The following is a 26248-nucleotide window of genomic DNA, read 5'->3' as shown; positions in this document are numbered from 1 at the left end:
TCTACAGAGGGACCATTGAGAGCATCCTGAGCAGCTGCATCACTGCCTGGTTTGGGAACTGCACCGTCGCGGATCGCAAGACCCTACAGAGGATAGTGAGGACAGCTGAGAAGATCATCGGAGTCTCTCTGCCCTCTATCATGCACATTTACACCACACGCTGCATCCGCAAAGCCAACAGCATTGTGGACGACCCCACACACCCATCACACACACTCTTCACACTCCTGCCATCAGGAAAGAGGTTCCGAAGCATTCGGGCCACCACATCCAGACTATGCAACAGTTTTTTCCCACAAGCCATCAGGCTCCTCAACACACAGAACTGAAATAGAACTTAAACACACTGCAAACCGAACTCAGCACATTCTCATCACTCACTACTCATCTCATTCCACCACCACTTATTTATTATTATTTACTTTTATCATTCTACATTTACTGCACTACACTGTTTACCTGCTGTTTTTTGCACATTCCAATGCAATTGCACTTTTTTTACATGCTGGACATTTAAATGCACGATACCGTTTACATGCTGCTCTTTTTTTTAACACCCCTAGCACACTTAACTGAACTGTACTGTACTGTAAAATAGTATACAGTAGGTTTACTGGTCGGCACTGTCTTGGGTCTTGTGTCTTGTGTCCTGTCCTGTGTTACTTGTGTTGTCTGTCTACACTGTCCCTCTGTACTGTTTTTTCGTCTGCACTGTTTGCACTTGGTTGCACTCGATGCACTTTATTATAGCTTGTGTTGTTTGTAGCACCTTGGTTCTTGGAGGAACGTTATCTCGTTTCTACTGTGTACTGTGTACCACTGTGTATAGTAGAAATGACAATAAAAGCCACTTGACTTGACTTGACTTGACTTGACCCTCCAGCCCAACAGGTTCCTTATATATGGTCTTAATTGACTACAGCCGAAACCGCCCCCTCGTTGAAACCAACCTAACTTGTGCCTTTGTTAGGTCAAAGGTGTGAACGCTCGGTGATTCCTAAGATGAAACTACCACCAACAACAGACCAAATATCCACTTCACCAGAAGAGCAAAACTTTCTAACTACAGTTCTTAACTATTAAAAACAAACAGACTAAATCAGCCGACTCAAGAAAAATGACAGAAACTCAGCTACTTCTGAAACCAACAAACACATTTCAAACAGTGCTTACTAGTTGAGTATATCTCCTGTCCTAGTTTGGTGCTTGTCCTAGCTTACCCAGTAAAAACCTAAGTTTTTAAATGTTTATGCACGGGAACATGTGCTGCACTGGTTTTAATGACTGTGAAATTAGCTGCACTGTCATGACTCTGCTGTAAAGACTTCAGCTTAATGAAGTTATTGTACAAACCTGTTTGGAGCATTATTAATATATGGATCTGTGAAGTGCCTGCATATTGGCTTATGAAAGCAAGAAAACATAGAACATGATTCATTCACTATTAATCTCAAGTTACTACAAAAACAAACATCAGGATTTTATTTTTCATTGATTGACGGCTCCATTTTTTTCAGATTGTCCATTTATGCTGAGATCCATCATTGTGTCTGTGGCTTTAGCAGCGCTCACAATATCAGTTGTTACAGTGGAAATGTGGACGAGAACTAAAGGTGAGAACATTCACAGTTTGTTACATCTGGAGTTTTGCTGTTAAAGCAAAGTCAACGCTTTTCTTTCTCATGTTTTTTCTTTGTCTTTTCAGGGAACAAAACACAGAGGGAAGACGTCACTGTGAGTTTAAACACTGATCAACTTTCATGTCAATGTGAAAACAGATCTTTACAAATTAATCTAAATGACTATTATTAATATAAAAAATAAAAATTGTGATTCACCTCCTTTAAAGTGACTCAAATCATCACTGGTGAAGTCAGTTGGTTTCAGACGTCACACAATAGTTAAACAGTGATCATCAAAGTGCAGTGAGTGTTTTCAGTAATAGTTGTACAAATACACTTGTGTCTGGAAGCTGCAGTTACTGGTGAATCAGTATCCAGCTAAAATCGACACTATGAAGACAATTTAAACAGAAACTCCATCAAATGATTCACTGAGGATGAATACAACTAAATGTCCAATGCACTGAAAATCTCCTGGAGCACATTTCAGTCCAAGCACACAACCAAAGCTACACAGAAATAGTTTATAGGACTGTCAGTGTTAATGTTCACACACATTTCACCGTTTTAACACCATCCAACAAACACAGATGTGCAGAGAAACAGTAACATCTGCTTCACCCACAGTTTTTCTTCCACTGTCAGTTTGTGTGTGAACCACAGTGAGTTTGTTGGCTAATTGCTATTAATACATAAAAAAATAGATGTTTGTGTGTTTATGTGAACTGAGATGAGACTATTAAAACTTGACATTGACACTAACTTTTGATCAGATAATAAAGAATATGATTAAATTACAGACAGGACTTGATTCAACATTTGAATCAACTGACAGCTCTATTAGAGACAAGGTTGATGTTCTGGAGTCTCCGAGCTCAGACCTCAATCCACCTGAGAATTTGGGACTGGACTTGAAAATGGCTGTTCACTCATGATCCCTGTGCAACCTGACACAGTTTGAGCAGTTTTGCAGAGAAATGGGGGAAAGTTGCAGCTTCTATCTGTTTAACTCTGACTGAGACCAATTTACACAGGTTCACTTCTGTAATTGTGGCCAAAGGTTTTAGAAGATTGTCTTCATGATGTAGATTTGGCCAAGATACTGATTCACCAGTAACTGGAGCTTCCAGATACAAGTGTACTTGTACTACAGTTCTTGGAAACATCCACTGCACTTAGATGATCACAGTTTAACCATTTTGTGATTTTTAAAATCTGCTTCTACTAAACTCTGATGTGAACCAGTGTTTGTGCTGTTTCTTCTTCAATATTAACTGTTAATACAAATGATAGAGTTATGAATTATTTCAGCATATAATGGTCATGAAAATGTTAAATATAAATATGTATATTTACTGTAAATAGCAGCAAAAATGAAATTTGAGCTTTGGATTCATTTATGAAGTAAACCTGACAACATAAGACAGTTCAGCACACCTAAACCACAAACTGAGCTCAGTTTGGACTCAGAAGCTCAAATGTGTTGTGTTGTTTCCCACAGGTTCATAATGATGATGAAGATGAAGATACAGTGAATTATGAAAATGCTGTATACTCTTCTGCTTCTGTCAGACACCACTGATCAACTACTTCATCAACAGTCATCTTAAGTCAGTTTAACAGTTCAATCCAAACCTCATCTAAAACAAAAGGAAACCTACATTATTTTACTTCTGGATTCAAAACTTTTCTGTGTGCTTACAAGTTGCATAAGATTTGATTAACTTCCAATGTTGTGATCACATGAATTCTACATGAATTCTTTGTGACCTTAAGTTTTTCAATCAGCGCAATTTTTATTTGCATTCTGTTCTGTCCCCACACTTCTCACCAAAACTGTGGATTAGAGCTCATTTACATGTCTTGGTGTTTTCTAAAAGTGAAACGTGCACAAAGGCAAATGTTAAGTCCACATATGACAAGGACAGAAGAAAAACACAATCACTGGAATATTTGATACAACTTGCAGGTGTAAGGGAGCTGCTCTTAATACACAGGAGAATCCAGGAATTTCTAAGAGACACTCTGGACTGTGTCTTTACTGCACATGAGACAGACCCATGTTTGTGGGGTTTGTTCTCACTGTGGTTTGTCAAGAAGCAGTTTGCTCACTGCTGCATCCAGTAGTTGAGAGAAGGAATCACAAATTGTCAAAATGAATGTCTCTGCCACCACAGTTCACTTCCACAATAAACTAAAACAAGTCATTGTAAATTCCAGGACACGGAGGAAATAAAAGACACATTTGAACTGTTAATTGCTGACAACCATAGTTTGATTGTGACTCCTTCCTCTGACCATCGGGGGGCAGCAGTGAGCAAACTTGCTGCTTTAGGGACAAGAATGAGGAGGATATGTGTTCAAAAATATTCTTGGACATTAAGGTGACATTTGTATTTAGAGGAGCATTCAAACATAGTGCACTGCTTTACAGAGACAAGATATTAGGAAACTAAAGATGTTATCACCCAATATCTGGAATACTGGGTTCTTTGCATCAGGCTATTACTCTGGATGTCTGCACATTTTTCTTGCTTCAGAACAATAGTGCAGCTCTGTACTGTCCACCCAGGAGATAGTCAGCAAGGACATATGACTGTTTGGGTGTCTGCATACTTTTGTCCATGTATATTAGTGTGAGTGTACAGCAGTGAGCTCCACATGTTGTAGTGGATCTCTGGCTCCACTCTGTGGTGACAAGTGAAAAAGCTCAGAGGTTAAGATGTGGACCATGAACCACAAATGTCCTCAATTAAAGTCAAAGCTCTGTCTCCTCATTTCCTGCCATCTTTGCTAATGTCTGCAAGAAAAATTCAAAGTTAAAAAACTAACTAAAAAAACATTCACGGCATTAAAAACTAACTGGGATCTAAAAGTCAGGTCTTTTGGAAAATATAACTGATTCAATCTAAAAGGAGAAACAGTATGAAGAGAATCCAAGAGCTCTGCCATAACCTCTTTGTAAGAAATGTATTAATTTAACGTTTATTATTGAATCAACATTTAAAGTAGTTTTTTTACTGGACTGTTAACAATGTTCCTATGTTTGCACATGTGACATGTTTTTGGTATCAATATGAATATTTTTAAGACTAGTTTTCTAAAAGCAGATTATATAAAAGACCATTGGTTGGTGTTCAGGTGTATCTGAGAAAGTGGATATGTAACAGACCCTAGAGGTGAAGTTTGTAGCCAATGTGCAAAAGTAATGAAGTAAATTTATATTTGAAAGTAAAGACAACTGTACTTTATATTACTGATAATGTCAGTGAAACCATGAGACAGATGACAGTGGTCTGGTTTCTCTGCCTCACTTCAGCTACTGGCAATAGACTGAGTCTCTTGGGAGCCCTCATGTGTCCAAACTCAGAATTGCACCAAAACCTTAATTTAATTAAGATGCACTATATTCAGTTTACATGACCAAACTATTGTTACATATTTGTGAGTTTTTAATTTCTCAGCAGAAAAGCTCTGACTCTGATTATCAGCACAAGGAGAATTATTATTATACGTATTCTTCCTTAGTGTAAATGACACATTTAAAGATCTTTTACTGGCATCACAAATATCAAAACATGTGAATTTCTAAATATGTTTATTTGATGGCCATCAATTCCACATTATATTTATCAGCCTGTGATGATGGCAGAGCTGAAATTATGAGAGTTGTTGGCCCTCATCTATAAACTAAACTCATTACATAGTTAAATTATTAAAAACACGCATATTGAGGAATATTGGTGATATCAGTTAAAGAAAACCTTGTGGTATTTACAATAGAGAAAAATATTTCTGGACTATGGCTCCTCTCACAGAAAATCGTATTTCTTCTCTGCCCAGTTAGTAGGTGAGAGCTCAGAGCATCCAACATTTCTACAGCTGGAGCAGTGACTCTGGGTGTCAGTTGGGTTAATGGAAGAGACAACGTGTCCTTTAGTTTAGGTATCAAACCTTGTTATGAGTCAGAAGGTAAAACACAGCATTAAATCAGGTCTTGCTATATTTTCCTTGTTCTGATTACATGCATGTTTCATACGTTGAAATCTTGTTCACATATAGATCTTTCATGTTTTCACAATCGCGACCCAAGTGCAAACACACAGGAAAAGTTTGAAGCGAGTGGAAAGATGTTAAGGTTTAAATAACAAAACATGAATCATTCCAGAAGTTTGTAAAATGATAAATAAAACTAAATATTTCTATTGAAGGACCAACAATGTAAAGCACAGATACAGGAGGGAATAACTTTACAGATTTACAGATTAAAGGAATAAAAAACTCAAAAATCCTTCCAAGGTAGAGAGCAACACAACAGTAACTGCTAATAATAATCTATGATTGGAAGCAAATTAACAAAGCCAACTGAACTATGTCAGATCAAAGCTGACTAAAGGTGAGCAGAATAGAACAAGTGCAAAGAAAAGTTAATCAGGTAACGTGAAACATGAAGCAAATGTCAAACACTCTGGAAAACTCCCAGTGGTGCTGTGATGGGGGAAGCTTGGTGACAAAGCTGAACACAAAACTGAAGAGAAGCCAGATTCCAGTGGTGAGTGATGAGGCAGGAAGGTGATCAGGTGAGTAGGGAGCTGAGTCTGTTTGCTACTAACTGAGGAGACGTGAGAGTCGAGCAGGGAGCTGTGTTAACATCCGACAGCATAACAATGATCATAAAGTTCAGGACTGGACAGGTTCAGACAAATACAAGGGTCAGAAAACTCATGGGACCAAAAACAATCTGCTATCAGAGACCTGGAGACAGGCAGGTTAAACAGGACATGACACAGGTGATGTGAATGAACAGGTAATTGTTGGGCTGTACCACAGCTTGAGGGGGGAAACCAGAGGGTGGAAAGCTGCACCATGAAATGATCCTGTAGTTACAGCAGGTCCATGAATGTTTGAGAACAAGTACAAAGATTCTTTACTTATATAAAAGTCTAAAAATGAATATACACACATTTCTCAATCTGCACTTCCTCACTGATGCTCTACGTGCTGGGAGCTGAATGAGGAAGTGTTTATGTGGTGAAGAAGATGCATGGACGTATAAAAAGACATGTAGAGATCATTATCTTGTCTTGTTAGTTTGCTTTGACAAAAAGGGAACTAGAGTTTTCTCAAGTTCTTTAGATGGAAAGAAGCTTTAAGATCTGACAGCATCAGTGTGTCAGTGGTCAGTGACGTGATGTTTGCAGCTTTACATTGCACTGAATGACTCATGGAGAATTGGTAAATATAAATGTGGACAAAGCCATAGCAGAGGTGGTGGTTTGTTCTTCTCACGACTAAAAACGGCAGCAACTGAAAAAGCTACAGAGCTGAACAACAACACTTCTGTGGTGCTGGTGCTTGAAACACTGACGCTAAATATACATCTCACTGAAAAAGTTGCTGATATATATGTAAAATATAACAATAAAGCACAGAAATTCCAGTATATGAATAATGAACCTACATAAATGTGAAGCATCATTCGGTTAAATGGCAGAAACAAGGAAAAGCTTTCAACACTGAAAATGTCTGAGCTGTTTTAAAGACACACGTTGTTGCAGGGACGTGGGAAACATGAGCTGCTTCAGACCATGTGTCACTGTTGTTAAGGACAACTTCACAATCGATCAATTATATTGAATTGTTATTAATATATTTCAGCTATTTTCTCACTTTGCCACAGTTAACTCATTATTCCAACTCTTAAATATTAAACTCTATGATCCAAACGTGGAACTGAAACATCTTATTTCTTTGGTTTGTTAATGGCAGCGTAGATGACTCCGGGATCAGTGGAAGCTTTCACAGAGCTGTAGGTCACAGTATCACCTTCATCATCATCATCACCTGGATCCTGGAGAAAGAGTGCAGCACATGGTTGAAGTACAAATAGATGTAACACAGCATGACCTGACAGCAGCTCTGACTGTCTGGCTGCTGTTAAAACAAGGTGGAAATCAAACTCTGACAAAGCAGCCTGATCTATAGCAACAGCACAGGTACAAGTTACTGAGCAAATCCTAAATGTAGGAGCCAACATATCAGCTCGTGCACATAAGCTGGTATGTTGTGCTTTGTGTAAATGTTATTTCCTGTTACAGGTTCTATAATGACCTAAACATTTAAGTGGTATCGCTTTAGACTTACAGTGTAAGTACAGTGAACTTACTGAGTACTTATTAGTAGCAGTACGTATGGATACATATTTGTTGTTACTTGGTAACAATAAGTAAACTTAGATAATAATAAGAAAAATACCCACAGTATAAGTATTTTACAGTTAGAGGGTACTTATTAAATATTACATGATAGGTACAAATACTTACAGTGTAAATACTGTGTAACTACAGATAAGAAGACGGTACAAGGCTCATTGTTAGAGCATTGGGTTGGGATGCAGAAGGCCGTGGGTTCGAATCCCACCCCACCAGGTTTGGCCGTGCCCAACCACCAAGGGCTGGTGCCGGTTCTAAGCCCAGATAAAAATGGGAGGGTTGTGGCGGGAAGGACATCCGATGTGAAAACCAAATGACTGTGGTGACCCCTGAAGGGACAAGCTGTTGATCTTTGACCCTGTAAGTCTAAAGTGTTACGGTGCTAAAAATGATGATATTCCTGTGTTTATGATCAAATCCATGTCGTAGTGTGAACAAATGCTCAGTAACTGTTAAAAATCACCAAGTCATCTTCATTCATAAGGTGGTTTATAGAATTACCAACTACACAACCACCGACATTTAACTGTATTGTGACGATAATTTGTCATTTTCTTCATTATTGAACATTTACTTGACAATCAGACATATTACCTGAGCTTTACTTTCCTTTTTCCTGCTGTAGCTGATGGAGGCGTAGGAAAGTTCATTTTCAGGATCAGTCTGCACAGAGAAGACGACACACAGACTGTTCAACATGTGGATTAATAATTCATGTTTTTAGTCTCAGCTGCTGCACAAATACAGTTTAGTAACATCCAGTTGTTGTTTTTTCCTAAAAGCACAGTGGAAGCAGCACATGTGAGATATAATATGATAAAGATGTTTTAAGTAGGTACAGTGTGATGGATGAGTGGTGAAAGATCTTGAACATCTGTACATAGAAAAAAATGGTATATTGTATAATTATTGTATAAACAAATAGTTTGTCGGTTCTAAAACTCACCCTGTTTTCATTCATTCCTGTTTCCTTCCCTGAGAAAATAAGAGAGTTGAGATCAACATCCACAGTGAAAATCCTGCTTCATCAAAACTTCTTGTCTCTACTTTTTTCTCACCTTTATTTTTCTTCCATCTGATTATTGCAAAAACAATCACTGCTAAACCCACAGCTACAACGATGATGCACCAAAGCCAAACTGGAACAATTATTAGAAAAAGAATATTTCACAATTACGTTTCATACAATCAGAAATCATGTCCCACCTGCTGAACAGCCCCTGATAATATCCAGGAAGCTGCAGTTGCACCAACACACTTTGCATTTTAGTCTTGACTTTAAGGAACTAGGTGCTGGACTCATAGCTGGTGTCTAATCAGCTGGTTTACAACCATGGATGTTTTATAAAGCTGGATACTGCACTAGCACTAAGTCATTCAGTCAATTTTCCCAGTGGACAGTGATGGTATTACAAGGGGGGAAAAGCCTTTCATTGATAGATAAATGGTAAATGTTCTGCACTTATATAGAGCTTTTCTACCTATTGGCACTCAAAGCGCTTTAACCTGCTTCTTATTTACCCATTCACACTCACAATCAGACACACACTCATACACCGATGGGGGAGCTGCTATGCAGCTGGCCAACACTCATCAGGAGCAACTAAGTTGGGGTTCAGTGTCTTGCTAAAGGACACTTTGACATGTGACCAGAGGAGTCGGGGATCGAAACAAACAACTTTGAAATCGGTGGACGACCGCTGTACCTTCCTGCACCACAGTCGCCTGACACAATTTTTTATTTATTTATTTTTATGTCCTTTCAGCTTATCCTGTGAGTTCAGAGTCGCCACAGCGGATCGTTGTCCACATGTTGAATTGGCACAGTTTTTACGCCGGACTTTTTACGACCGGCACTGCACAGCTTGGGATGGGAATGGGCTGTTGGGGTTGACCCTTCGACATATATAGCCGGGACTGGGGATCGAACCACTGACCCTGTGGTCCATGGAAGTCGCCTGACACCACTATAATAAATACTATAATAACCACTGTAATAAATCATCAAAAGAAAAAATAATAATTTAGCTGTGCTAATTTGATCACTACTGCCACAGATGGTTATGCGTGTGTGCGTGAGTGTGAGTGTGTGTGTGTGTGTGCGTGAGTGTGAGTGTGTGTGTGCGTGTGTGTGTGTGTGTGTGTGTGTGTGTGTGTTCTAGGCAGCAGTAGAGAGAAAATCACCAAAACACTGATGTATTGAAGCTTCACAAACAGTCAGTCTACACTTTCTGTGCTGCATCTGAAAACCACAACCAGCTTAATGGCTCCAAACCAGAACCTGAACTTGCTGACTGACAACCAGCAGAGCAGGCAGCAGACACCAAAAATAACTCAACAGTAAAATCGATAAATTAATAATAATATTAAAATATATATACAGTAAATAGCAGCTACACATGGACGAGTCACTTTCTCACAGTAAAACATTTACAAAGCTCTAAATACCTTTGTTGTTTCTTCTTCCTGATGTGTTTGTTTTCACTGCTGTTGTCACTTTACTTTTCATTGTTGATGTTGATTTAATAGATGTTGTCATCGCTGTATCACATCAAAAAATTTAATAAAAAAATCCAACAGAGGACAGTGAGACTTCATGTAACTTTATGAAACCGATGATAAACATTGGTGTCATAAAACAGTTTTTAACCTTAACCCCAATAATAAAATATTATGCAAACTACAATATTAATACTATAAAACATTCAGGAACATTTAGTCACCATGTTTTGTTGTTGATTTTTTTAAGTATCACTTTTTATTTTGTTTTTTCTTCACTTCTTCCTAGAAATGATTGAAACATCTCATCATGTTCTCACCTGATGTTCCACCTGAAGATGGACGTCTGAAGGTGAACTGCTGAACTTCTCCGCTGAAACCATCTGTCACTTCACACTTCAATAAGTCAGAATATTTCTGATTAAGGTCAGATGTTGTTAATGTCACAGTGACAGAACAGGAACTCTGTGGTGTCTCTGTGTCTGTAAATTCATTCTTATTATGATCATACAACCACTTCACTGTGTGTCCACAGGGTCCATGTGTCCACACAGAGCAGGTTAATGTCACTTTATCATCGTCCTTATGTCCAGTCCCTGGTGAAGATGGAGACATTGAGAGAGAAAAACAACTGAAACTCATCACTGTGAACAGAATTATTGTAATGTTTCAGTTTCTGGATCTGACAAACAGTTTGATGTGAAAACATTAGGATGTAAATACTCACTGGTAACAACAGACATATCAACCTCAGAGCCTGAATCTTGTTGTCGTCCTGATTCAAACTGTCTGCAGGTGTAAAGACCAACATCTTCATATGTGACCTTCTTTATAACCAGAGAACAGTTCTCTGTAACACTCAGTCTGTCTGATTTAGATTTGGATTCTGGTTTAATCTTCCCAAGTTCAAACAGTGAAACTGTTCGTTTGTTTCCTGAATCACTGAATAACCAGGTAGTTCTGTCACATTTCTCCTGATCATCTCTCACATTTCCACAAGGTAAAGTGACGTCATCTCCATCTCTGACAGTGAAGGAGTAAAACTGTCCAGTTACTGTTGGTGAGAAACAGAGACAAATGTCTTTAGTATGAATAAGATTAATATTGTCACAGTTAGAGGTTAAATTAAATACAACAGAATATGTTTGCACGATCTTTAATTTCTAAGAGTCAGTTAGAGACTTACAGTTACACATAATGGAAAAGTCCGGAAAATGCATAAAATATTTTTTATTTATTTTTATGAATTTTTACCAGTGATCTGAATCATTATTATTAACATTTTAATTCATCTTAATTTCAACCATTTTCTTGTTCTCTCTCCTACATTTCTACATCTTTTGTTTTCAACTAACAACGTCTGTGAAGTCGTTTCTGTTTCAAAGTGAAAAACATATTTACTTCCTGTCACCACTGAGGTGTCACTTTGTATCAATGTTAAGATTTTAAATTATTTTCTCATGATTTTTTGAGGATTTTTGCGTTTAAGTTTTCTAAACTTGAAAAAGCTTCAACCATTTTAAGTTTAATGCTTTAGAACATTTCAGTGACTCTGATCCTCAGTGACTCATAGTGAGGTTGATGCTGTTTCTGACTTGATTCAAGTTGAATGTGTGAAGATTGTTAGTTCAGATCAAAGTTTGCATGAATGCAGCTTCTTGTCTTTAGACCTGATCCTGTAGCAGCTGGGAAAGAACCGGAGCTGATACATGTTAGTGCTCTGAGACGTGTTTTGTTGAGAATGTGACCACAGCAGCAGAGCTCTGCAGGTTTCAGCCACAAACTGTGACCAAATAAGCACAAGTGGTTTTTACACATTGATGAGATCAGAACTGAACTGTCTTTAGTTTCCTGGAGGTGGAGGATCATGTGTTTGAACACATGTAGCTGCACTTAAACTAAAAACATGGAGGTTTTACCTACTGATGTGATCACTGCAGGTTTTTCATACACACTGCAGACACGAGGCTTTGGATCATTAATAATGTCTGAGAAACATTTGTGCTCACAACATTTCTGAATGGAGCCTGAGCTGCTGCATTTCATGTCACATTGAACTGAATATCATCATCATCCATAACCAAAAGGAGACAGTGACAGGTTTCATTAAGACTTGAAGCTCAGTGAAACCAAACACAGACTGGACTCACAGCAAACATGTTCACACCAAAGCTAAATTAAGACGAATGAAGTCAGTTCCTCTGTGAACTGAGAGAGAACATTTAGCTGAAGCTTCTGCAGCTTAAAAAAGAACCAGTAACTTTGACATTTACAGTCAAATGTTGCATTTAAAAGCCAATTAGAGAAGAAAATCCTTCCTGTTAGATGAAGCCAGGATTCAGCTTTTTCTCCATAAGGTTCAAACATGAGACAAAGTCAAACTTTAGTATCTTTGTTCAGCTCAGACCAAAACAGACATATCACAAAAACTAAGATCAGTTATGAAAAACACAATCAATCATTATAGATCCATTAAATACACTGAAAGCTCCGAGCATCAATCACCAATGCAAACAGGAACCTTAAACGTCAGCATGTAACAGAGAAGGAACTGGACAAAGTGATGCTTTTTAAAGCCTCTGGAGTCAGAACATGCTGGATAAATACTGTGATTATTATAATGTTTCAGTTTCTGGATCTGACAAACAGTTTGATGTGAAAACATTAGGATGTAAAATACTCACTGGTAACAACAGACACATCAACCACAGAGTCTGAACCTTGTTGTTGTCTGCAGGTGTAATGTCCAACATCTTCAACTGTGACCTTCTTTATAACCAGAGAACAGTTCTCTGTAACACTCAGTCTGTCTGATTTAGATTTGGATTCTGGTTTAATCTTCGAAAGTCCAAACAGTGAAACTGCTGCTGTGTTTCCTGAAGCACTGAATAACCAGGTAGTTCTGTCACATTTCTCCTGATCATCTCTCACATTTCCACAAGGTAAAGTGACGTCATCTCCATCTCTGACAGTGAAGGAGGGAAACTGTCCAGTTACTGTTGGTGAGAAACAGAGAGAGAAATGTGTAAAATCATCTAAGTAATTTCTATAATTGTAGTTTTAACTCAGATACAACAACAGTTTGACTTTTTATTTAAGATCTTTTCCTGCAGTTTGTTATTTTTCTTAATTTTATTCATTTAATTTGTTTTACGTTTTCTTACCTATAAACTGAATCATCAGCATCAGAAATAAAAACACTTGAATCCATCTGAATCCAACCATCATGTTTCTCTGTGTCTCCTCTTTGTTGATCTCTTGTTCTCAACTGACAAAGTCTGTGAAGCTGTTTGCTCTTAAAGACAAATATACACTTTACTTCCTGTGACCAGTGAGGTGCAACTTCCTTATAATGACTTCAGGCTCTTTTGTCTCATCTGCTAATGGTTGAATTCAACAATTCGGGATAAGTTTTTACGTTTTTTTTTTAATCTATTGTAGAATATGAAACATTCTTGATTCATGTTACTGAAAAGAAGATAATGGGTCTCATGCAAAAACAGTTTTGTGTTCTTTTTCTAGTTTTTGTTCGTGTGTCAAATCACAAATCACTAGATTCAGATTGAAACATTATTTTCACTGTAGCAGGAAGAATTTTTAAAGCTTAAAAAATGTTTCAAACATTTATCTCAACAGTAGAAAATGTCACACACACACACACACCAAGGTGATAATGTTATTGCAGGGGGCAACAACCCAATGTGACAGTTTTGAGACCTGTTTCATTGTATCTCTAAAATTTATTTTACATTTATTTTTAAATTGTTTGTGAGAACTTAAGGGGAATTTTTTTTTATCTGAGAATGAAAAACAGCAGTAGGGCTCAGCAGGTTTCAGCCACAAACCACAACAAGTGACATACTACACCCAAGACACATTGAGGGACACAAGTGTGAGTGACGGAACGGTCTTTAATTTCCTGGACGTAGAGCATCAAGTTTCTACAGTCTAACAACAGCTCTGTTGTTTTGGTTTCAAAGTTGTTTTTTACAAAAGGGCTTCAACAAAATTATACTTTATTGCCATAAAACTTCTAAAGCAGAGGAGTCTGTTTGATCACGGGCGTTGTCGACCCAGTCAGGTGCAGGCATTAAGGTGTTAGCTTTGACATACTTGTGGCATGACGGTCAGCCAATACCCAAGGCTTAGGTCTGTGGGAGGACTCAATCGGGGTTTCTGCAGGTTCTTGTCTATTTGAGTTTAGTTCTTTGGGCCCAAAAGTAGATGTTAAAAAAGGTTTTAGAGGAGGAAAAAGTGAGTGGTAGAAGTGAGGACGAGGTTCAGCGTTTAGCTTTCCTGGTTCCAGGAAAGCTGAACTCTGTTTCAAGACCTCTGGAAAGGTAGGTGGTGCTCTCCTTCACTGTACACAAGAGATTCTGGTGAGTGTGGGGAGGATGAGTTTGACGATTACTGACCCTTTGAACTCTGACAAGATGGCTTATATGATGGAAGACAGACAGCTGAAGTCCGGTGCAGTTTGACAGTGGAGGAGGATACTGACCAGGAAGACAATCAGGTTAGATAGTGAAGGTTAGATAGCAACCCTGAGGAGCAGTAGTGAAGCAGGTAAGGTGGTGGGATTCCGAACACGTCGTGTGATCTGGCTGGGGAGACAGAGAGACTCAGGGACAAAAACAAGAATTAGACAGTGAAGATTGTCATTAGAGGAGTTGTGGTGGATCAAGCATCTGTCTGGAAAATAATGTGTCTCATCAGGATTTTGGCAGCACTGTTCTTATATGCTGGAGCTTCTGAAGACTTTTGCCAGGGATCCTGATGAGCAGTGCATTGCAACAGTCAAGCCTGGAGGAGACAAAGACATGGACAAGCTTTTCTGTATCAAATAGGTTGAGAGTGGGATAAAGTTTAGCAAAGTTTTTGATGTCAAAAAAGGAAGATTTATAGAGATGTTTAATGTGGTTATTAAATGTTGGGTGAGGATCCAGACTCACACCAAGGTTGCTAACTCTAGATGAGAAGGGAAAATCCTGTCCTGAAAAAGGTGAAGGAAGGTGTTCATGAAAAATGACTGGACCTGATGTGGGATGCCGACCAGTATGGCTTCAGTTTTGGAACTGTTTCATTGGAGGAAGTTTCAGCTAATATCTCTTCCAAGTAGGTGGTCAGGGTGAAGTCAGTCTTGATGTAAAGCTGCATGTCATCAGCATAGCAATGGAAAGAGATTCAATGCCGGCTGATGACATGGCTGAGGGGGAGCATATATAGAATTAAAAGGATCAGCCTGAGAACTGACCCTTGAGGGACACCATAGATGACAGAAAGCTTCCGGGACTCTGCACTACTCAGATGGTCAAGGAGAATGAGTATAGAGGGACAACCATCCTCCACCACCATCAAAAGGTCATTTGTAACCCTGACCATAGATGTTTCCATGCTGTAGGTGAAGCTGAAGCATAACTGGAATTTTTTTTACACAGATTGTGTAGGTGTAGATGGTCCTGAAGCTCAATGGCGAGGGCTTTTTCTCAGCACTTTAGGAAATAAAATGGGTTGGAGATGGGTGGGCAAGGACCAGGGTGGGTTTTTGGGAAGTGGCTTATTGACAGCATTTCTAAGTGTGGGGGGAACAAGTCCAGAGTGAAGGGACTGGTTTATAATTTTTGTTATAAGGGGCTTCAAGGCAGCAACATTTGATTTAATCAGGGTTGTGGGAAAGGATCCAGTAGAGTCGAGTTAACGCAGTTCAAATGCTCTTAACTTCATTCATCATCGCAACGGATCTTGGTCGAGCCCCATTTTGTCACAACCTGCCTCAGCAGTACGTGACATAGAAGGGAGGCCACACAAGGATCTCAAATAATTCAACATGCTTTTAATTGAGAGCACAAAGATTCAAATTATGTTTGTGAGCAAGTCAGTGCTGTATGTAGTGTTCGAGGGGAAGTGTGTCTAAATGTAGACAAGACAAAGAGAGGAGTCAGTAGATCTTTAAGCCTCCTTTGAAGGAATCTCAACCTAACTGACACAGGTGAACAATATGTCACTACAGTGGATCCACATCATGGGATTAAATCATTGAATCACACAACAAAAACTAAAGCAAAAAATAAATGACTAAAACCAAGAAGAGGACTCGTCTGCAGCCTCACAGCAATCTCCCTCTACTTCTAGCTAAAAACTGCCTCCAGATGACATCACTTGGAGGAACCTTTTGTTCAGATTATGTCATCTTGTTGCTCACACTATGGAGGTTGTAATCATGGTCAACCTGCTTTTTCAAACCCTCCCAGATGACATCATCTGACATACTACTGATGAAAAACTCCCCCGGGGTGATGTCATCTGGAGGAGTTTTTCATCTAGAAAGAGAGAAATACTTTTAGTTTAAAAACATTAATATAAAATTTCAGCCAAAACTTAAGCCATAGAAAGAAAATAAAAAATAGGTAAAGTTTGCCTCTGTTGCCTTTTCTGAAACAATTACCTCCAAGAACATTTCCAGTACATCTACAACTTTATCTCCATGAGGTATAGTAAGCTTTACCACAGCTTGGCAAAGTTTACACCACGTTTTCACCAACAAAACTACAGAGAACCACTTTCTCACAAAGGAAAAACTTTTACTCTTTGCTCTGTCTCTGTGTCTGTGCTGATTCACAAAGCAGAGCCACTTCACGTTACACCTGTTTCCACTGTGCAGACTGGTAACCATCTGCTGAAACACTATATTTAACATTATTTCCCCCCAAACACAATTAAATACAACTAGACATTTGTCACAACTTCAAACCTCAGAAATCGAACATTGTTAGAAGCTCTATTTAGTGACAGGTTCACAGTTGCTCTTCTGATTTGGCTCTGAGATTCTCTCATTGTACTATAGAGGGACATTTTACACATCTCCCTGCTGCACATGAACCTACTCCCCAGCCTCCACAATCTCTGCTTCTCCATTCAGGGGTCACCACAGCAGAACATGTTCCACATGTTGTCCCAGCACAACCTACCATTTTTTCTGTGCTCATGTCTGGCACCAGGGTGGCCCTTGGTGGTGGGGCCGCACCTGGTGAGCTGGGACTTGATCCTGCAGCCTTCTATATGCCAATCCCCAATCCTATGATCTACCCATTGATCCACCAGGCCTCCACAATCTCCACATTCCTAATTAATAGTTTCCTTTCCAGGCCTGTGTGAATTACTGTTGGCTACATAATAGATTCAACATTAAAATGAACAACAACTACTGCGAGGAAGAGGAAAAAACAGAAACTGCATTTATTCTAATTATTCTCACTAGTTTGTTTAGGGACAATGAATTTCTAATCAGAGTTGTCTGGCAGCTGAAGCAGAGGACAGGGCAAGAAATACATAGATTAATCTATACATCTATCTATACATACATACCATACGGATGTTGTTCTCATGTAAAACAGCTGTCAGCACAGTTTTGTTATTCACCTTTTGTTTAAAAATGTAAAATATAAAAACTATTTTAAAAAATGGTAAAGTGGATCAGCATAAGTGTGAAGCTGCATCAGAATAAAACAACCGACATCTCCTTCTGTCTGCACACATGGCAGAAAGGACAAGAAAACTTTGGTGCGCTGCTCATAAAAGTGCAAATTGTTTGATCGAATTGGACAAACAGTGATTGTGTAACTGGACATTCCATAATTCACATTTGAGACTGATTCCTGTGGTGAGTTGATGTTGAAGTAGTTGATCAGAGTCTGACAGAAGCAGAAGCATCTCCAACATTTTCATACTTCACTGTACCTTCACCTTCATCTTCATCATTATCAACCTGTGGAAAACAACACAACACACTGAACTTAAACTAAGGTCCCAGTTTGTGTTGTTGTTGTGTTGAATTGTCTCATGTTGTCAGGTTTTCTTCATATCTGAATCAACACATGCAGCTCACAGTTCATGTTTTGTTGCTATTTACAGGAACTGTTCATATATTGATTCAACTTCTTCAGAATTTATTTTCTTTAATTAAATTTTAACTTTTGTTTTAAATGTTGTTTCCTCACTAAAGTTGCTTCTCTTTGAATCAAAGTTGTAATAAGAACAAACATCACAAACGCTGGTTCGTGTCAGTATTTATCAGATGCTGACGTGGCAGCAAATAGAGCATCAAGCCTGTGTAGTGGCTAAACTCACTGTGTTGTCTTCTGTCTGTGTTTTATTCCCTGAATAGAAAAAAAAAGAAACAAGAAGTTTAAAGTTAAACTTCATCACTAAAATATTCAGATATCTCACTTTTTCTTTGTTAAACTTTGATCTGTGGATGTTCTCACCTTTAGTTCTTGTCCACATGTTGACTGTAACAACAGATATTATCAGTGCTGCTAAACCCACAGACACAATGATGGATCTCAACCATTCTGGAAAAAAAGAATTAATACATGTTAAAAGTCAGAAGCAGGTGGTGTTTCCATGGACACAGAAAGTTGCAATGGGGGCTTCACCTTGGTCTTATTCTTTGGCCCCTATATTTACATTTGGGTAAATGTAAAGCACTGCGGTGTCCAGTTCTTTTGTGTTACATGCTGATTCTTAAGGTGCTCATTTACTTCAGTGATCCAATCATGGGGCTTTTAGTGAAGTACAGTGAAAACCCCTGATACTTTAAATTATGTTGCCTAAGCAACGATGTAGTATAGAAAGTGAACAAGTGTCATAAGGAAGTAGAAGGGATGGCGGATGATAGGAGACCAGGGTTTGACTCAAGTTTGAGATGTTGTTTGCTTTAATCCTGATCGTTACTATAGTAACCATGCACATCACATTGTGTAAGTACGTGTGTGCTGTTGTCACTGCATGTAGCATTTTGTTTTTATGTAATTTGTCTCTTAATGTAACATTAGCCAGAAATTGTTTTCCCTACGTTTGTGTATATGTAAAGTCGTTTTTATGGCATCAAATTATCTTATAGCATCAAATGATGGCCTGTCTGGAGCATCCAATAATATGGCTGAAAGGTTCCTGTCACATCAATATGATGAGACAATTTTACCCCTTGAAATGAATCATTGTCTGACGCTGTGGGAAATGAACGTTTCCTTTATACATATTATATATGTAAACACTGGAGCAGACGTGTGACGATAACAAACAAGTAACATCTGCTAGTACCTGCACATTCCAAAACACAGGTGACCTACACTTGCTAATGTTCCTGAATGCATCCAAACAGCTGCCTTTTACAGCTTGATTCATGCATCTATGCCGTAGCTCTGGCATAGGTTCTGTGTAGCCACCGACCCTACACAGACCCCTACGCTGTAGCCTGTCGTGCACTGCCCAGACTGTGATAACTTGGTCTTTCTGCTTTAATCAGTTTAGGGGTCGTACGGAGCATCACCTCATTATTACGGAGCATCAGCTACGGAGCATCAGTGTCCATTGCGACACCGACACATCTCCACTGTTTTTGGACTGAAAGCGATTTTCAAATCTATCCAAAAACTAAGGACTCCATTATTCCTTCTATATTGCCATATAAATAAATGGTAAATAGTCGCTTATATAGCACTTTTATCCAAAGCGCTTTACAATGTTGCTTCCCATTCACCCATTCACACACACACACACTCACACACAGATGGCGGTAGCTGCCATGCAAGGTGCTCACCTGACCCACCAAGAGAAACTTGGGGTTCAGTGTCTTGCCCAAGGACACTTAGACTTGTAGCCGGGAGCGGGGATTGACAACTGCCTTACCAACTGAGCTACAGCCGCCCCGTATACCATATACTTAATAGATAATGAAACACCTTAAAAATATTCATACTGGTGAAGCCCTTTGTTCATATAAAAAATATCAAGGCAGAAATTGTAAGACATTGATTCAGAATTTAGTTGATTAAACAAAAAAAACAACAACTTTAAAACGGCAGGTTTTGATTTTCATATAACAATCTGTGAGACAATTTATTGATATATTTTTTAGTAAGTAGTGAAATGATCTGCACTTGTATAGCGATTTTCTACCCTGGTGATTCCCAAAGTCAGAGGAGCAGGTAAGACTGTGGTGCAGGAAGGTAGAGCGGTTGTCCACCAATCTCGCAGTTGTTGATTCAATCCCTGGCTCCTGGCTACGGTCACATGTCAAACTGTCCTTTAGCAAGACACTGAAACCCAACTTAGTTGCTCCTGGTGAGCTTTGGCCAGCTGCATAGCAGCTCCCCCAGCGTTGTGTGATTGTGAGTGTGAATGGGTGAATAAGAAGCAGTGTGAAGCGCTTTGAGTGCCAATAGGTAGAAAACTGCTTTATAAGTGCAGAACATTTACCATTTACGAGCAAATTTGTCTTACAGATCTACAGAAGTAGAGTGGAGTTAATGCAGTTCACAGTTTATCCAAAGTGGTTCAAATGCTCTTAAGTTCAGTGATCATCACAATGGATCTGGGTACAGTGGCTCCCCATCGAAGAAATGACCAAGAGACAAGAAGATACAGAACTTCTCTGAAGCCTCACAGCAGCAAGTACGCTAATGTTTCAGCATCCATGCTGTGTGCATGGACACACAAACACTCATAATCAACACACCTGTCTAAATCCATTTCGGTTTGCTGGTTGTTTTCCTGTAGAAGAAAACTCTAACAACGTCAAAACAGTGGACTTTCTTAAAAGCTGTAGCTGTTAGCTATTAGCCATTAGCAGTTTTTAAGAGTTACACTACATCCAAAACTTTATCCCCATAAGGTTTAGTAAACTTGGCAGAGTTTTCACCAAGAAAACTACAGAAAACAACTTTCCCATGAAGGAACAGCCGTACTTTCGTGCCTTCCTCTGTCTCCTCTATGTCTGTGGTGCAGTGCATAGATTCAGAAAGCAGAGCTACTTCACATTACACTTGTTTCCACTGTGCAGACTGGTAACCATCTGCTGAAACACTATATTTAACCCAAGAAACAGTTTTTTATAGCAAACACAATTAAATACAACCAGAAATTAGTCGTTTGTCACAGAATTTCACAACTTCAAACCTCAGAAATCGAACATTGTTAGAAGCTCTATTTAGTGACAGGGTCACAGTTGCTCTTCTGATTTGGCTTTAAGATTCTCTCATTGTACTATAGAGGGACACTTTACACATCTCCCTGCTACACATCTCCCTGCTATAATGATTTGATTACTCACATAATGATGAGGTTTCTAATTTGTTAGTGTTTTCGAACATTGTTGTCTGTTTCTAGAAGAGAAATGGCTTTAAGAGTGAGGACACAGAACAAATGTTCCACCACAGTCACAAAACTCAGCTATTACAGAGAAACATTCAGTCGCTACCTTTTGTTGGATCAGTGCTATTTCTCCATCCTGATGGTCTAGTTTTCACTGTTGGTGTCACTTTACTGCTGATAGTTGATGTGGATTTAACAGATGTTGTTGCTGCATCACCTCAACAAAAATCATGACAAAATACAACAGCAGAAAAGTAATAAGTAATATGAAATTACTTTTATAAAACAGATTGTGAACATCGGTGTGTGAGTAAAAGTATAAATCTATAAAATTCATAAATGTTTTCTACAGTAAAAGTTTGAAACAATCACATTCTAGATTATTGAATTAAAAGTGATTTTTTTCAATTGCATATAAACCAAAGCTTATGTAATTTTTTGTTTTATTTTGTAGTTTTTATTTATTAAATATCCATTCATGTTGATAATGAAATATACAGTAATAATACTGTAATAGCCATTTATTAATTAAACAAAATAAACACAATACTGAGAAAAAATCTCCACAAGATCTCCGCAAGATCTCAGTCTGACACACACATTTTGGATTTAGGAAAATATAGAACTGTTCAGTCACCATGTTTTGTCGTGTTTCTCTTGTTTGTTGCAAATTTTTTCGTTGTAACTTTTGATGTTGTTTCCTTCATCACTGTTGTTGTTGTTGTTGTTGTTGTTGTTGTTGTTTTTCTCTCCTCACCTGAATAAACAAAAGGTAAAAAAACTGCACAGTGAGAAAATCCTTCATGTTTAACATCTGAAACAAACTCACTACAAAGAACAGTGGAAATGTGAAACATCAAATCATTCAAGCTAAAAATAATTTGTGGAACTTCTTCCTAGAAATGATTGAAACAGCTCATCATGTTCTCACCTGATGTTCCACCTGAAGATGGACGTCTGAAGGTGAACTGCTGAACTTCTCCGCTGAAACCATCTGTCACTTCACACTTCAATAAGTCAGAATATTTCTGATTAAGGTCAGATGTTGTTAATGTCACAGTGACAGAACAGGAACTCTGTGGTGTCTCTGTGTCTGTAAATTCATTCTTATTATCATCATACAACCACTTCACTGTGTGTCCACAGTGTCCATGTGTCCACACAGAGCAGGTTAATGTCACTTTATCATCGTTCTTATGTCCAGTCCCTGGTGAAGATGGAGACATTGAGAGAAAAACAACTGAAACTCATCACTGTGAACAGAATTATTATAATGTTTCAGTTTCTGGATCTGACAAACAGTTTGATGTGAAAACATTAGGATGTAAATACTCACTGGTAACAACAGACACATCAACCTCAGAGCCTGAACCTTGTTGTCGTCCTGATTCAAACTGTCTGCAGGTGTAAAGACCAACATCTTCATCTGTGACCTTCTTTATAACCAGAGAACAGTTCTCTGTAACACTCAGTCTGTGTGATTTAGAGTTGGATTCTGGTTTAATCTTCCCAAGTTCAAACAGTGAAACTGTTCGTTTGTTTCCTGAATCACTGAATAACCAGTAAGTTCTGTCACATTTCTCCTGATCATCTCTCACATTTCCACAAGGTAAAGTGACGTCATCTCCATCTCTGACAGTGAAGGAGTAAAACTGTCCAGTTACTGTTGGTGAGAAACAGAGACAAATGTCTTTAGTATGAATAAGATTAATATTGTCACCATTTTCTTTTTCTCTCTCCTACATTTCTACATCTTTTGTTTTCAACTAACAACGTCTGTGAAGTTGTTTCTGTTTCAAAGTGAAAAACATATTTACTTCCTGTCACCACTGAGGTGTCACTTTGTATCAATGTTAAGATTTTAAAGTATTTTCTCATGATTTTTTGAGGATTTTTGCGTTTAAGTTTTCTAAACTTGAAAAAGCTTCAACCATTTTAAGTTTAATGCTTTAGAACATTTCAGTGACTCTGATCCTCAGTGACTCATAGTGAGGTTGATGCTGTTTCTGACTTGATTCAAGTTGAATGTGTGAAGATTGTTAGTTCAGATCAAAGTTTGCATGAATGCAGCTTCTTGTCTTTAGACCTGATCCTGTAGCAGCTGGGAAAGAACTGGAGCTGATACATGTTAGTGCTCTGAGACGTGTTTTGTTGAGAATGTGACCACAGCAGCAGAGCTCTGCAGGTTTCAGCCACAAACTGTGACCAAATAAGCACAAGTGGTTTTTACACATTGATGAGATCAGAACTGAACTGTCTTTAGTTTCCTGGAGGTGGAGGATCATGTGTTTGAACACATGTAGCTGCACTTAAACTAAAAACATGGAGGTTTTACCTACTGATGTGATCACTGCAGGTTTTTCATACACACTGCAGACACGAGGCTTTGGATCATTAATAATGTCTGAGAAACATTTGTGCTCACAACATTTCTGAATGGAGCCTGAGCTGCTGCATTTCATGTCACATTGAACTGAATATCATCATCATCCATAACCAAAAGGAGACAGTGACAGGTTTCATTAAGACTTGAAGCTCAGTGAAACCAAACACAGACTGGACTCACAGCAAACATGTTCACACCAAAGCTAAATTAAGACGAATGAAGTCAGTTCCTCTGTGAACTGAGAGAGAACATTTAGCTGAAGCTTCTGCAGCTTAAAAAAGAACCAGTAACTTTGACATTTACAGTCAAATGTTGCATTTAAAAGCCAATTAGAGAAGAAAATCCTTCCTGTTAGATGAAGCCAGGATTCAGCTTTTTCTCAATAAGGTTCAAACATGAGACAAAGTCAAACTTTAGTATCTTTGTTCAGCTCAGACCAAAACAGACATATCACAAAAACTAACATCAGTTATGAAAAACACAATCAATCAATTATAGATTTTTCAAAGGACTGATCACATTATCTTGTTACTAAATATGTGATAAGATGATAAACCAACTCGTTCTCATCCCATAGAGTCAGATACTGATGCTTCTTAAGAATCAGATTATGCTGCTTTGTTCGTACTTTGCTGTATCATATTGACACGACAGCTACTCTTTAGCCATTTGCTGCCCTGGGAACAACTGCGGCTGATATTGATGCTACAGATGCACTTTGGCGTCAGTATTGGAGGCTCCAGGAGCTTCACCTTTTGACACCACAGGAACGACTTTATATACACAAAAAAACTACATTAGTTTTAGGGAAACAACTTCAGGACAATGCTAAGTTAAGAAACAGCAGCAGTTAGTGTTATGCACAAAAACTTCAGGGTAAAGTCGAGTTAGGAGACAAATTACATGAAACCAAAAAGCTAAAAAAAGTGATAACAGCAAACACGTACTTCCTTAATGTAGTAACCATGTACACCACATTGTGACACAATCATCAAAAAAGGGCACAATATCTCACACTAGAGTTGAACACCCGTCTAAAAAGTCCTGTGTCTTGTTGTACCATCCATCACCCCGTCAACTTCCTTATGAGACTGTTTCTCCTTTATTTCTGCGTCAAATGCTGCCGGGGTTTCAACTTAAATACACTGAAAGCTCCGAGCATCAATCACCAATGCAAACAGGAACCTTAAACGTCAGCATGTAACAGAGAAGGAACTGGACAAAGTGGTGCTTTTTAAAGCCTCTGTAGTCAGAACATGCTGGATAAATACTGTGATTATTATAATATTTTAGTTTCTGGATCTGACAGTTTGATATGAAAACATTAGGATGTAAATACTCACCGGTAACAACAGACACATCAAACACAGAGTGTGAACCTTGTTGTTGTCCTGATTTGTCAATCTGTCTGCAGGTGTAACGTCCAACATCTTCATCTGTGACCTTCTTTATAACCAGAGAACAGTTCTCTGTAACACTCAGTCTGTCTGATTTAGAGTTGGACTCTGTTTTAATCTTCCCAAGTTCAACCAGCTCCATAGTTGCTCTGTTTCTTGAAGCACTGAATAACCAGGTGGTTCTGTCACATTTCTCCTGATCATCTCTCACATTTCCACAAGGTAAAGTGACGTCATCTCCATCTCTGACAGTGAAGGAGGAAAACTGTCCAGTTACTGTTGGTGAGAAAAAGAGAGACAAATGTGTAAAATCATCTAAGTATTTTCTATAATTGTAGTTTTAATTCAGATACAACAGCAGTTTGACTTTTTATTCAAGATCTTTTCGTGCAGTTTCTTATTTTTCTTAATTTGAATCATTTAATTTGTTTCATGTTTTCTTACCTGTAAACTGAAGCATCAGGATCAGAAATAAAAACACTTGAAACCATCTGAATCCAACCATCATGTTTCTCTGTGTCTCCTCTTTGTTGATCTCTTGTTCTCAACTGACAAAGTCTGTGAAGCTGTTTGCTCTTAAAGACAAATATACACTTTACTTCCTGTGACCAGTGAGGTGCAACTTCCTTATAATGACTTCAGTTTCTCGCCTCTGTTAATGGTTGCATTCAATAACTCAGTCTACGTTTTTAAGTTTTTTAATTTATTGTAGAATATGAAACATTCTTGGTTCATGTTACTGACTCTTATTCTCAGGGATTTAGAATGAGGGCAAAAGAAGATAATGGGTCTCTTGCAAAAACAGTTTTGTGTTCTTTTTCTAGTTTTTGTCCGTGTGTCAAATCACAAATCACTAGATTCAGATTGAAACATTATTTTCACTGTAGCAGGAAGAATTTCTACCTGTGAACTCAAAAAAAAAACCTGCAAACATTTATCTCAACAGTAGAAAATGCCACACACACACACACACACACA

At 38.4% G+C, this 26248-nt stretch overlaps 1 protein-coding gene and 1 long non-coding RNA gene across 2 annotated transcripts; one reads left to right on the top strand and one right to left on the bottom strand.

The window, feature by feature from the left end:
• The first annotated feature begins 1485 nt into the window (after window positions 1–1485).
• LOC137102465 (uncharacterized) lies at window positions 1486–4479 on the top strand. Its single transcript, XR_010911233.1, has 3 exons — window positions 1486–1613; window positions 1706–1734; window positions 3124–4479. It is a non-coding gene; the product is annotated as an uncharacterized lncRNA (long non-coding RNA).
• Window positions 4480–16232: 11753 nt separating this feature from the next.
• On the bottom strand, window positions 16233–25412 carry LOC137102891 (uncharacterized). The gene is made up of 8 exons (XM_067482823.1): window positions 25217–25412; window positions 22824–23150; window positions 22419–22694; window positions 22125–22244; window positions 21594–21695; window positions 18598–18684; window positions 18461–18489; window positions 16233–18098 (listed from the first exon to the last, which is right to left on the bottom strand). The coding sequence occupies exons 1-8, from the start codon at window positions 25410–25412 to the stop codon at window positions 18018–18020; spliced, it is 1218 nt and encodes a 405-aa protein (XP_067338924.1). The 3' UTR covers window positions 16233–18017.
• Window positions 25413–26248: the final 836 nt, after the last annotated feature.

This window comes from Channa argus, chromosome 17, assembly GCF_033026475.1.
Source record: "Channa argus isolate prfri chromosome 17, Channa argus male v1.0, whole genome shotgun sequence".
Taxonomy (NCBI): domain Eukaryota; kingdom Metazoa; phylum Chordata; class Actinopteri; order Anabantiformes; family Channidae; genus Channa; species Channa argus.
Note: the sequence above shows the minus strand (reverse complement) of the source record. Positions and strands in the feature narration are given on the sequence as shown.

Excerpts from the sequence above, each read along its gene's own strand:
- LOC137102891 (XM_067482823.1), bottom strand. The coding sequence starts at position 25,412 with ATGGAGCTGGTTGAACTTGGGAAGATTAAAACAGAGTCCAACTCTAAA. Across the intron at positions 23,151-25,216 it reads TGATGTGTCTGTTGTTACCG|TAACTGGACAGTTTTACTCC; the intron begins GTGAGTATTTAC and ends TCTCACCAACAG. Across the intron at positions 21,696-22,124 it reads GAGAAACACGACAAAACATG|CAACAACATCTGTTAAATCC; the intron begins GTGACTGAACAG and ends GAGGTGATGCAG.